Genomic DNA, 12,776 nt, shown 5'->3' on the forward strand with positions numbered 1-12,776 from the left:
GCAGCAAGCCCTAGACAACATCCAAGCTTAGGAAGATAAGTAGTAAATAACCTTCATGCCACATAGGTGCCAGGAAATGACCATCACAAACAGAGGATCTGATCGCTTTAAGACATTTCTGTTGCTGAATCTCCCACTATCAACATCCTGGGTTCACTGCTGAACACAAACTGAACTACATCAGCTATATGTTTGGATTCAAGAACAGGTCCATGGCTGGGAATTCTGGAATGGGTAACTCCTCTTGAGTTGCAAATACCAGTCCATTGCATGCAAGGTATAAGTCAGGAGTGTGAGTGAATACCTTCCTCTTGTCTGGATGAGTGGAGCTCCAACAACAGTCCAGTCCAGCAGCTCAACAGCATCCAGGACAAAACAGCACACTTGATCCACATCCTAACCACCATGTTCCACATTTGCTTCCTCACTAAAGTGTAGCAGCAGTAATGTGTATCATTTACAAAATAGACAGCAGTGACTCGCCAAGGTTGCTCTGACAGCACTTTCCAAATCTCATGTGAAAGGACAAGGGCAGTGGATGCATGGAAACTACATTCAAATTCTGCTCCAAGTCATTCTCTTTCCTCACTGGGGGCGACATTGCTATCTTTCACTTGTTGAATAAAAATCTTGGAACTCGTGAACATCGCAAGACCTGTAGTGGTTCATGACAGCTCACCAGCGCTTGCGCTTCTCAAGTGCAATTATGTTTGAGCAACAAATTCTGGCAAAGCTAGTAATAACAATGTGCCTGAATAAACAAAGAATTATATGTTAGAGTTGTACAGCATGCTAAAAGGCCCTTTGCGTCTGCTTCGATCATCAAGCACTTATCTACTGTAGTCCCATTATCCAGCACTTAGCTGTGTGTGCAGTAACATTTGAAGTGTTATCTAAATACTACTTAATTGGTGTGATCATTCCCACCTCTACCACCCTTTCAGGCAGTGACCTCCAGATACCCATCATCTCTGGGTGAAACAATTCTTTCTTAAATCCCTTCTAAACCTCCTCCCTTTAGCCTTAAATCTATGGCTTCTTGCCCCTTAGTCAAGGGATCAATAACATGTTACTTCCTATCTACCATGTCTATCAGTATATAATCTGCTTGGGCAAGTGTGCTGATTTTTGGACTCCTCCACTCCCAGGGTTATATTATAAGTTAATGATTTGATTTAAGTACACAATCCCTAATTTACATCTGATGTAGTCAGGTTAATAGGAAATGTCCACTGGTTTCCTGTGCTGAACTGCTATTTATTTCAAGCAAAGTGTTCTGGCCACAGGTAAATAAAACTATCCAGTATCAGCATGTAACTCTACTAATTGAAACTCTAACCCTCTTTTAAAACCCTTAAACACAGAGGCAGACACAAAAAAATTGGGGTTGTTGGTGGAGAAAATAAAAACTCAGGAAAAAGAGTTCTCGAACACCAGTCACAAGGATTGATTGAGATGTTGCATTTGCTTCCCAAGCCTTTCTGTTCTTTTATTTACTTGCTGGTTTCTTTCACCACTTAGCAGAAAGCATTGGGTGATTGGTACATAATTAGAAAGTATCTTTCATACTTTGACATGCTCTGGCTTTTAATGGTTATTTTATCCCTTTCTTTTTAAAGAGAGATTGAACGAGAGGTCCCAAGCTGTCTGTAAGAAAGTAAACAGCTTGTATTGCCTTGGTGTTTTTTTTTTGGTGTTTTTTTTTAGTAATTTTAGAACAACAGAGATGGCGTGACCAGCTCTCTCAGAGCAGGCTTTCTATTTTGTTAGTTTTTAGGTCTAGCTTTAAGCAGTTGTTGTTGTGGGCTTGAAGTAGGAGCTATCTTTTCTCTCTCCTTGGTTACAGTTGGAAGCTGGGGTTTCTCTCTGCTGGGGTACCTGTGAAACAAATGTATTTTTCCAGATTTTCTTTTCGGCAGAGGGTGTGATTATGAGATGTTACCAGATTGGAAAAGATAATTCTTGAGGGTTACTGTATCTATTAATAAAGTTTTCCAACAGTTAAGTTATTGTAAATTCCTCATCCTTTGGTTGTAGTTTAATTATAGACATAGAAATGTACAGCACGGAAAGAGACCCTTCAGTCCAACTCACCCATGTGGACCTGATATCCCACCCTAATCTAGTCCTATTTGCCAGCACCTGGCCCACATTCCTTTAAACCCTCCCTATTCATATACCCATCCTGATGCCTTTTAAATGTTGCAATTGTAACAGCCTTCACCACTTGCTTTGATGTTTAAATATATTATTTCTTTGCTTAACTGTGAGTAGTTTGACCAGCTGCGTTGCCTGTGGAACAAGGCATTGACATTTACCTTTGAAAATGCCATGGTCTGTGCTACTTTAAAATGTTTTGATGGAGTCTGGTCTGGTCCAGAACACACATGGTTAAAGGCAACAGCTTACAACAACTGATGGGAGAACATAACTGGTTTTATTCAGGTACTTGTACTGAGAGAAATAGAGACACAATAACTGCTCTTCCAGCAAGCATGGAACTACTCGCCCTTGATTGTAAATCCACATGTTCTCAGTTCAGGTCATGATATAGGGTCTCCTGCCCGGAATCCAGTTAGAGAGTTGTTGTCAGGCTGTTGGCATTTGCTACTTGTTGCTGGCTGAATCACTGTCTGTGCACATACCCTGGTACATTATGGTCTTACCTCACCTCCCATACTGCTTGAAAAGCAACAGTGTAAACAGAATTAATAATGAGTATCCAGTAACTTGTTTTAACTGTAGCAAATCCTTTCCCAGTCCTTGATTTTTTTTTAATATAAACAACGCTATTCTCATTTTAATCCACCAATCAAAAATACAGAAAGTAAAAAGTTGTGGCATTTACACAGGTTGCACCTCAGCCGTCTCTGTTGTAAGGCGAATAATCCTGGCTATTTATACTGTAAATAGCTAAAACACTCTAGCCCAGGCAATTAAATCCTAATGAATCTCCTCTGCACTTTTTTTCGTGCAATCATATCAAGTTCATCTCAAGAAAATATTTGTGAGTGGAAAATATGTAAATGCAAGTTGTACTGAGTGCTGTGGTTATTAGGAACATAAGAACTTTAGCACTACAAGTTATAAATGCCAAACTAATCATAACTATGTACTTTTATGTCGCTCTCAGATGTGATTTGGGTGATTCTGAGTGTTGAAATCGGAGGCCTTTTAGGAGTTACGCAGCAGCTTTCTTCATTTGAAACAGAATTTTCTTCACAACCCTGTCGCAAGATTGAAGGCAATTTTAACCCTTTCGCTTCACCACAGAAAAACCGGCAATCAGAAGACAACAATATGAAGGACCCCGGGGGCCAAAGTACAAATCCAATTAGTAAAAATTCATGGGGCCCAACTGAAGACCAAAATGAACAAGATCAAAATGGACTGTCGCAGAACTCTGTAAATATCTCCCCTAACAGTCACTCTAGCAACTTATCTGTGGTGACTTACAGTCAGGTAAATACAGAATGATTTATTTTGTTTGTCCCTTTTTTATATTTTATATGCATGTGTGAATGAACTTATGAAGTCGAGGGATGTTAGTGTTGGGGGAGAACAATTTCCCATTTGTACTTTGAAACGCCATGAACTATCTCTAGCTCAAGTCGTGCTGTAGGTCTGATGTATTAGAAGCCTGATTTCATTTTAATTCTTGATAAAAGTAAACCTTAACTTCAGAAGCGATTGCAGGAATGGTGAGATTGTTAATATTTGAAGGTAACTTGTCTGTCTCACTTTGTATTGTAAAATTGGTTTGAACTACCCACATGAACCACCCTGACCATATGGAACAGTGAAAATTTCATTTGTTTTTTTTTCTTGGACTGTAATGATGCATTGTATTGGTAAGCTTTCTCTTCTCTCCTATTTATCCCCTGGATAACAGCAAATGTAGATGGCTGACTTATCTGCAACCTGCAATTTGACAAAATCCTTTGAGTGCAGTTTCCTTGACACTGGGAGGGAACCACATGTTGCATCCTTAGCTTCATAAGAGTATTTGAATGCTTACAGAGGCTGAAGAACACAAATGTACGTTAATAGTGTTCTGTAAATAAAAGGAAAAATCAGAACTTGTTTTATACTTCATTTTAACTTTCATTGTTTTGATTGTTAACTGTCTTGCCTAGTTTGCTATCTTATCCAATCTCTTAGTTTGCGCAGTTCCAGCTGCTTTTTCTGTCATGAGTGCAATACACTGTGCCCAAATCATCTGTAACTGTTTTTCATATTAATCCAGTATGGATGATCCTGGCTATTTCTTGCTTTGAGCATAGTGCCGTGTGTAGTTCCAAATTGGTGCAAGTGATTTGTCTGTTGCTTGCTGAAGATCCTTCAGCTGAGGATCCATGTTTGATTGCTGGTTACAATACAATGTACTGCGAATTTTTATTTGAAAAACAAAGCGTCTTCCTTTTTTTTATTGAGTGTTTGAAAGCCTGTTTGTGTGAAATTCAGAATCTGTATAATTCTAAAATGCTAGATTTAGAAACTAGGAAATCATACTCCTTAGCGTGTCATTTATTTGATGTGGAAAGTATTTGGAAATTTTACAGGTACAATTTTTAATTAGTGTATTTTCCTCCCTCTGCAAAACCTTTAATGTCACATTGTTGTACAAGAGAGAGACTTTATGTAACTTTTAATGTGTACCAGGTTAAATTGCTCATTTGGGTTACCTGTCAGTTTTGCGGCTTTGTTGAGCCAAAAGAGACTCTCCAAAATTAACTCTGTTCTCAGCCAATGGAAACAAAAATTTCTTGAGTTTGTGTTCCTAAGAGCATGAGTCAATAGCTCACACTGCAAGTATAATTAGAATGCTGAATGAAATTTGGGCCTATTCTGATGATGCTGCCCTCAATTGAAGAGTTTTATGCACGTTATTGTTGTGTGAGGTACAAGCGTCACTTGGTCTTCAGTCATTTTCCACTGTGAATCATAGCTAGTCAGGGCAGAGGAGTTTTAAGAGGCAAGCCCTTCAAAGATTGTTCTTTAATGTTTTAATTTTGAAAAGAAATGAACAGAATAAGCTAAAAGAAGATATTTTCTGCCTTCCGCATTCATCAATATAATTAAACTGAAAGTCTGAACTGGAATCCATGTTTTAGAAAGACATTGGATTGAGTACCTGCAATCATTCTTTTACTGAGGTAATGCACAGAGATGATTTGAGAGAGCTACGAATACTTTTTTTATCCACCAGTACTCTGGCACATTTTTGAAATACTTGCTAATGGCATTAGCAGTAAAATGAACTATGAACTGATTGGCCCAATGTTAGCGAGCACAGGAAATCTTCTGCAGAATGCTCATAGGTGAAAGAAAAGGTATCTGCTAGTGAAACTATTCTTGCAGTAGTATGATAAAGCAATGTGTTGAAAATAGTTTAAAATAATATTAATAATATTTGCTGGATTGTGAAATAATCTTGGATTTAATCGGGGTAAAATTGTAAGCAAGGATTCTGCTTTTTGTTTTAAATGGTGATGTACCAGTACTAAGTAAGATAACAAACTGAAGTCTCTTCATCTTCATGCCCAACTGCTCAAAGATCAGTTATTGCTAAAGTATTGTAGTATTTGATTTTTTACTGTAGGTGGCATACTGATATGGACCAACTGAAACGCTTACATTTTCAGTGCAAGTCGTTAATTACATCTAGTTGGTTTTAATTGTCTAATCTCAATGTAAAAATTGCCAGTGTCATTGTACTACAAGAAAGTCTGTCACCCCAAAGGACAACTGATCAAATTGTTTTGAGTTTGCCAGTTTGGGTAATTTACTAGATTAGTCCAATTGAAGCAAAATGCAGAGTGAGATCTATTTCTATTCAAATGTTGTTTCCTTGTAACAATTTATATTTAATTTTTGATGTTTGACGTTTTTCAATTCTAACATGGATTGGATTCTGCAAATTCATTTGGTCGTAGACTCTGCGACATGTACAACACGAAAACAGACCCTTCAGTCCAACCTGTTGATGCCGACCATATATACCAACCCAATCTAGTCCCATCTGCCAGCACCTGGCCCATATCCCTCCAAGCTCTGCCTATTCATATACCCATCCAAATGCCTTTTGAATGTTAAAATTGTGCTAGCCTCCACCACTTCCTCTGTCAGCTCATTCCATACATGTACCACCCTCTGTATGAAAAATGTGCCCCTTAGGTCGCTCTCATATCCTTTCCCCACTCACCCTAAATCTATGCCCTTTAGTTCTGGACTCCCCCCTACCCCAGAGAAAAGAATTTGTCTACTTAACCATGCCCCTCATAATTTTGTAAACCTCTATAAGGTCACCCGTCAACCTGTGACACTCCATGGAAAACAGCCTATTCAACCTCCCCCTAAAACTCAAATCCTCCAGCCCTGGCAACATCCTTGTAAATCTTTTCTGAACCCTTTCAAGTTTCACAACATCTTTCCAATAGTAACCAGACCAAAATTGCATGCAATATTCCAACAGTGGCCTAACAAATGTCCTGTACAGCCGCAACATGACCTCGCAACTCCTGTACTCAATACTCTGACCAATAAAGGAAAGCATACAAAATGCTTTCTTCACTATCCTATCTACCTGCACTCCAAGGTCTCTTTGTTCAGCAATACTCCCTCAGACCTTACCATTAAGTGTATAAGTCCTGCTAAGATTTGCTTGCCCAAAATGCAGCACCTCACAATTATCTGAATTAAACTCTATCTGCACTCGTCTGTCCATTGACTCATCTGATCAAGAACCAGTGTAATCCGAGGTAACCTTCTTTTGCTGTCCATTACACCTCCAATTTTGGTGTCATCTGCAAACTTTATTAACTATACCTCTTATGCTCAAATTCAAATCATTTATATAAATAATGAAAAGTAGTGAACCCACCACCGTTCCTTATGGCACTCCACTGGTCACCAGGCCTCCAGTCTGAAAAATAACGTTCCAACACCAACCTCTCCTTTCTACCTTTGAACCTGTTCTGTATCCAAATGGCTAGTTTTTCATGTATTCTATGAGATCTAACCTTGCTCACCAGTCTCCCATGGGGAACCTTGTCGAACGCCTTACTGAAGTCCATAGAGATCAGATCTACTGCTCTGCCCTCTTTGTTATTTCTTCAAAAAACTCAATCAAGTTTGTGAGACATGATTTCCCACACACAATCCCATGTTGACTATCCCGAATCGGCCCTTGCCTTTCCAAATACATGTACATCCTGTCCCTCAGGATTCCCTCCAAAAACTTGCCCACCAGCGATGTCAGGCTCACTGATTTATAGTTCCCTGGCTTGTTTTTACTGCCCTTCTTAAACAGTGGCACCACATTTGCCAATCTCCAGTCTTCCGGCACCTCACCTGTGACTATCGATGATACAGATATCTCAGCAAGAGGCCCAGCAATCACTTCCCTAGCTTCCCACAGAGTTGTAGGGTACACTTGGAGACTTATCCACCTTTACCCATTTCAAGACATCCAGCACTTTCTCCTCTGTGTAATATGGACATTTTTCAAGATGTCACTATCTACTTCCCTAAAGTCTATATCTTCCATATCTTTTTCCACAGTAAATACTGATGCAAGATACTCATTTAGTCACTCCCCCATTTTCTGTGGCTCCACACAAAGGCCGCCTTGCTGATCTTTGAGGGGCCCTATTCTCTCCGATGCATTTGTAAAAACTCTTTGGATTCTCCTTAATTCTATTTGCCAAAGCTATCTCATGTCCCCGTTTTGCCCTCCTGATCTCCCTCTTAAGTATACTCCTACTTACTTTATACTCTTTTCTAAGGATTCACTCGATCTATCCTGTCTATACCTAACATATGCTTCCTTCTTTTTCTTAACCAAACCCTCAATTTCTTTAGTCATCCAGCATTGTCTATACCTACCAGCCTTTCCTTTCACCCTAGCTGGAATATACTTTTTCTGGATTCTTGTTATCTCATTTCTGAAGGCTTCTCGTTTTCCAGCTGTCCCTTTACCTGCGAACATCTGCCCCCAGTGAGCTTTTGAAAGTTGTTGCATCATACCGTCAAAATTGTTTCCAGTTTAGAACTTCAACTTTTAGATCTGCTCTATCCTTTTCCATCGCTACTTTATTTTAACTAATAGAATTATGGTCTCTGGCCTCAAAGTGCTCCTCCAGTGACACCTCAGTCACCTGCCCTACCTTATTCGCAAGAGTAGGTCAGGTTTTGCACCTTCTTTTGTAGATACATCCACATACTGAATCAGAAGGTTTTCTTGTACAAGCTTAAAAAATTCCTCTCATCTGAACCCTTAACACTGTGGCAGTCCCAATCTATGTCTGGAAAGTTAAAATCCCCTACCAATTAACCACCCTATTATTCTTACAGATAACAGATCTCCTTACAAATTTGTTTCTCAATTTCCCTCTATTAGGGGTCTATAATACAATCCCAATAAGGTGATCATCTCTCTCTTATTTCTTGGTTCAACCCAAATAACTTCCCTGGATGTATTTCCGGGAATATCCTCCCTCAGCACAGCTGTAATGCTATTCCTTATCAAAAACGCCAGTCCCCCTCCTCTCTTGCCTCCCTTTCTATCCATCCTGTAGCATTTGTATCCTGGAACATTAAGCTGCCAGTTCTGCCCATCCCCGAGCCATGTTTCTGTAATTACGATGATATCCCAGTCCCATGTTCCTAACCATTCCCGGAGTTCATCTGCCTTCCCTGTTAAGCCCCTTGCATTAAAATAATTGCAGTTTAATTTACCAGTCCTATTGTTGTGGTTCTGTTTGCTGAGCTGGGAATTTGTGTTGTAGACATTTCGTCCTCTGTCTAGGTGGCATCCTCAGTGCTTGGGAGCCTCCTGTGAAGCGCTTCTGTGATGTTTCCTCTGGCATTTGTAGTGGTTTGAATCTGCTGCTTCCGGTTGTCAGTTCCAGCTGTCCGCTGCAGTGGCTGGTATATTGGGTCCAGGTCGATGTGCTTATTGATTTGAATCTGTGGAGGAGTGCCATGCTTCTAGGAATTCCCTGGCTGTTCTCTGTTTGGCTTGTCCTATAATAGTAGTGTTGTCCCAGTCGAACGCATGTTACTTGTCATCTGAAATGTGTGGCGACTAAGGACAGGGGACGAAATGTCTGCAACACAAATTCCCAGCTCGGCGAACAGAACCACAACAACAACGAGCACCTGAGCTACAAATCTTCTCCCAAACTTTATCAGTCCTACCTTGTTCTCTGCTTTGTCCCTGCCTGCCCTGACTGTTTGACTCACTTCTGTTCTCAACTGTACCTGTCTCAGATAGATCTCTTTCCTCACTATCTTTCCTCACTATCTCCCTGAGTTCTTACCCCCCCCCCCCCGCCGCCCTTACGAGTTTAAATCCTCATGAGCAGCTCTAGCAAATCTCCCTGCCAGTATATTCGTCCCCTTCTAATTTCGGTGCAATCTGTTCTTGTTCAGGTCACTTCCACCCCAAGAGAGATTCCAGTGGTCCAAAAATGTGAATCCTCCCATACATCAGCTCCTTAGCCATGCATTCATCTGCTCTATGCTCCTATTCCTGCCCTCACTAGCTCGTAGCAGCGGGAGTAATCCAGATATTACTACTCTCGAGGGCCTCCTTTTTAAATTCCTGCCTAACTCTCTGTAATCTCCATTCAGAATCTCAACTTTTCCCTTCCTATGTCACTGGTTCCAATGTGGACAATGATCTCCTGCTGGCCCCTTTCCCACTTGAGAACATTCTGCACCCTCTCTGAGACATCCTTGATCCCAGCACCAAGGAAGCAACGCACCATTCTGATATTTCGCTGCTGGTCACAGAAACGTCTGTCTGTACAGTGAGTCCCCTAACACAATTGATCTCTTGGAACCCGACATACCCCTCATTGCATTAGAGCCAGTCTCCATACCAGAAACTTGGCTGTTTTGTGCTACGTTCCCCTGAGAATCTATCACCCCCTACATTTTCCAAAACCGCATACTTGTTTGAAATGGGGAAAGCGACAGAAAAATCCTGCACTAACTGCCTACATCTTTTATCTTTCCTGGAGTTAACCCATCTATATGATTGTATCTGTGACTTCCCCCTTCCTGTAACTGCCATACATCACATCCCCCTGCTCCTGTAAATTCCTCATTGCCTCTAACTGTCTCTACAACTGATCCATTTGATCTGATAGGATTCACAATGAATGGCATTCATTGCAGATATAATCCGCAGTAACCCATAAACTCCCTTTTTTCACTTTATAGCTGTATTGGACATAATGCCATTGAGCGTTGACTTAAAAAAACTGTATTCTATTTAATAAGGGAACATGAATTGATGGAGTATGGCAAACATCCGCCTGTCTAATTGCAGGACCAAATCTTGTCAAGAGACTGGGCACAGTTGTGTTGATGATAAACAGTAATATTATGACAAAATATTCTCCATAATAGTCTTGTCCTATCACCATGTAAGCTGTAAATCCTGAAATGTTTGCAGGGCTGGTACAAAGAAGAATATCTTGAGTTAAGCTGTTGGAGTTTCAATACTGATAATTTGGCAGCAGCTACAATTAGAATCCTTTTAAGATCATGGCTTTTACTTTTCCTCCCCGCATTCCCTTCCTTTGCTCAGGAGCTTTACTTTGTTTAATTGGGCCACTTGCATAAACTACAAAAGGCAACCAGCTGGAGGCCCTCTGTGCTTAGTATGGTTTAAGTTTAGTTCAGTTTATAAAGAGGTCACTAAAACTCAAAAACATTTTAAGTGGAAAATTATGGCAAACCAATTATAACAATCACTGCATTTTTGATAAAAGGTCAACTGCAATTTTGAACTGACATAATTCATATTCATCTGTCACTGCTAATTTCATACAGTTAATAGTATTAAAGTTCCATGTGGTGACTTTCTGTAATGTAATCATATGCAGGTTTGTGCCTGTGATCTTTGCTTGGTTAATTCCTATTGAATTGTAGCAAAACATCTGGGATCCAGGGAATAAAGAAGGGTAACTTAGAGGGTAATTAGTTTTTCAACTCCCCAATTAAGAATTCTTCAGAATAAGCTTCCAATACACTTGAGAATAATGCCTGAAGCTAGAATGCTTAAAAGGCAGGAACCCATTGTCAGGATTATAGCAATTTATTCATTTCCTTGGTCTGAATAAATGATTGATTGTGGATTGGGAATTTTTCAATATTCTGTACAATACTAGCTCTGTATTTGAATTTGGAGGTGGAGAAGTTGACGTTTTGGTTGTAACCCTTCTTCAGGCCTTGAAGAAAGGTTGTACCCGAAACATCATCTTCTCCACTACCTAATGCTGCCGGGCTTGCTGTGTTTAGCCTCATTCCTGATGAAGTGTTTTTGCCAGAAACTTCGATTATCCTGCTCCTCTGATGCTGCGTGACCTGCTGTGCTTTTCCAGCACCACATGCTTGACTGTGTTCTTCTAGCCTCCTGCCTGTCTGCTTTGGATTCCAGCATCTGCAATTTTTATTTTGTCTCTATATTTGAATTTGGCAGGTTAAAAACCTTTCTGAATTTTTATTTATGCATGGACAACTGACATGTTGAATTATTGAATTTCATGATGTTGCAAGTAAACGCTTTTTTTGCTGTGCTTTGACCCCAGATGAGATTATGCAGTTTGTTATGATTCCAAATTGTTGAGCTCTCAGATGAGAAAAGATGAACTGGTTCCCCTTGGTTATTACTCATGCCCTTGGTTTCAATAACATTAATTTAGAAAGGGCCCCTTCTCTTACAAATGCCTTGCTCTGAGACTCGAATAAACTTTTGCTTTAGAATAAGCCAATTTCTTTCTTCCAGCTTCTTAGCCGATCATTGCTCTTCATTTGTCCCGGCATTAAAAGTTTGCTCGTGCTATCTCCCAACTTGTGCCTCTGCCATGACTGTTGCTTCTCACTATCCTGCCACCTCTCCCGGTTTGAATGCTGCTACTTAAATAAAATTCTCAGCTTCTTTTGTTAGCTTTTCCAATGGGCCTTCCTTGAAAGCAACTGTTACAGCTCCTGCATTCTTCTAATGTCTAATTTTGTTAACCTTCCTGTCAATCACCACATTACTGCTGACTCATTGGTGTGCAGAGTCTGCCTGTCTCCATACATTCCACCAGCATTCCATCCATTGGAAGCTGTATTAATATTATCCTCCTTTTTATTAAGGATGATTTTCTTGAAATCAAGTGATCGGCAGAAATTAGATTAGATTAGATTACTTACAGTGTGGAAACAGGCCCTTCGGCCCAACAAGTCCACACCGCCCCGCTGAAGCGTAACCCACCCATACCCCTACATCTACATCTACCCCTTACCTAACACTACGGGCAATTTAGCATGGCCAATTCACCTGACCTGCACATCTTTGGACTGTGGGAGGAAACCGGAGCACCCGGAGGAAACCCACGCAGACACGGGGAGAACGTGCAAACTCCACACAGTCAGTCGCCTGAGGCGGGAATTGAACCCGGGTCTCTGGCGCTGTGAGGCAGCAGTGCTAACCACTGTGCCACCGTGCCGCCCACAAATCTTGAGTGTTGGATGCTTTTCTACATGTTGAAGTTATTGCAGCCACAACCTGCTACTGATACACGATCCTAATTGTTTTATTTCACCTTGATGTCATCCACTCTTCTCAGTTCATCTATCTCCTTTTGGGCAATTGCCATTTTGCAAACCTTGCAGCTCTCCTTAAACAAATTTATCCTTGATTCACCCAAATTTCTCATTAAAATTGGGAAGAAAGACATGAGGCATAGACTCTGCTAAATATCTTCTTATCCTTA

At 40.5% G+C, this 12,776-nt stretch overlaps 1 protein-coding gene across 3 annotated transcripts in view; it reads left to right on the top strand.

Annotated features, from left to right (window-relative positions):
• ilrun (inflammation and lipid regulator with UBA-like and NBR1-like domains) overlaps positions 1-12,776 on the top strand; it is a 79,802-nt gene that overhangs the window by 36,196 nt on the left and 30,830 nt on the right. For all 3 annotated transcript variants that reach the window (XM_072563323.1, XM_072563321.1, XM_072563322.1), the window contains exon 4: positions 3,134-3,462. In XM_072563323.1, the coding sequence (XP_072419424.1) occupies positions 3,134-3,462 (329 nt within the window). The remainder of the gene's footprint in view (positions 1-3,133; positions 3,463-12,776) is intronic.

Source organism: Chiloscyllium punctatum, chromosome 45, assembly GCF_047496795.1.
Source record: "Chiloscyllium punctatum isolate Juve2018m chromosome 45, sChiPun1.3, whole genome shotgun sequence".
Taxonomy (NCBI): Eukaryota; Metazoa; Chordata; class Chondrichthyes; order Orectolobiformes; family Hemiscylliidae; genus Chiloscyllium; species Chiloscyllium punctatum.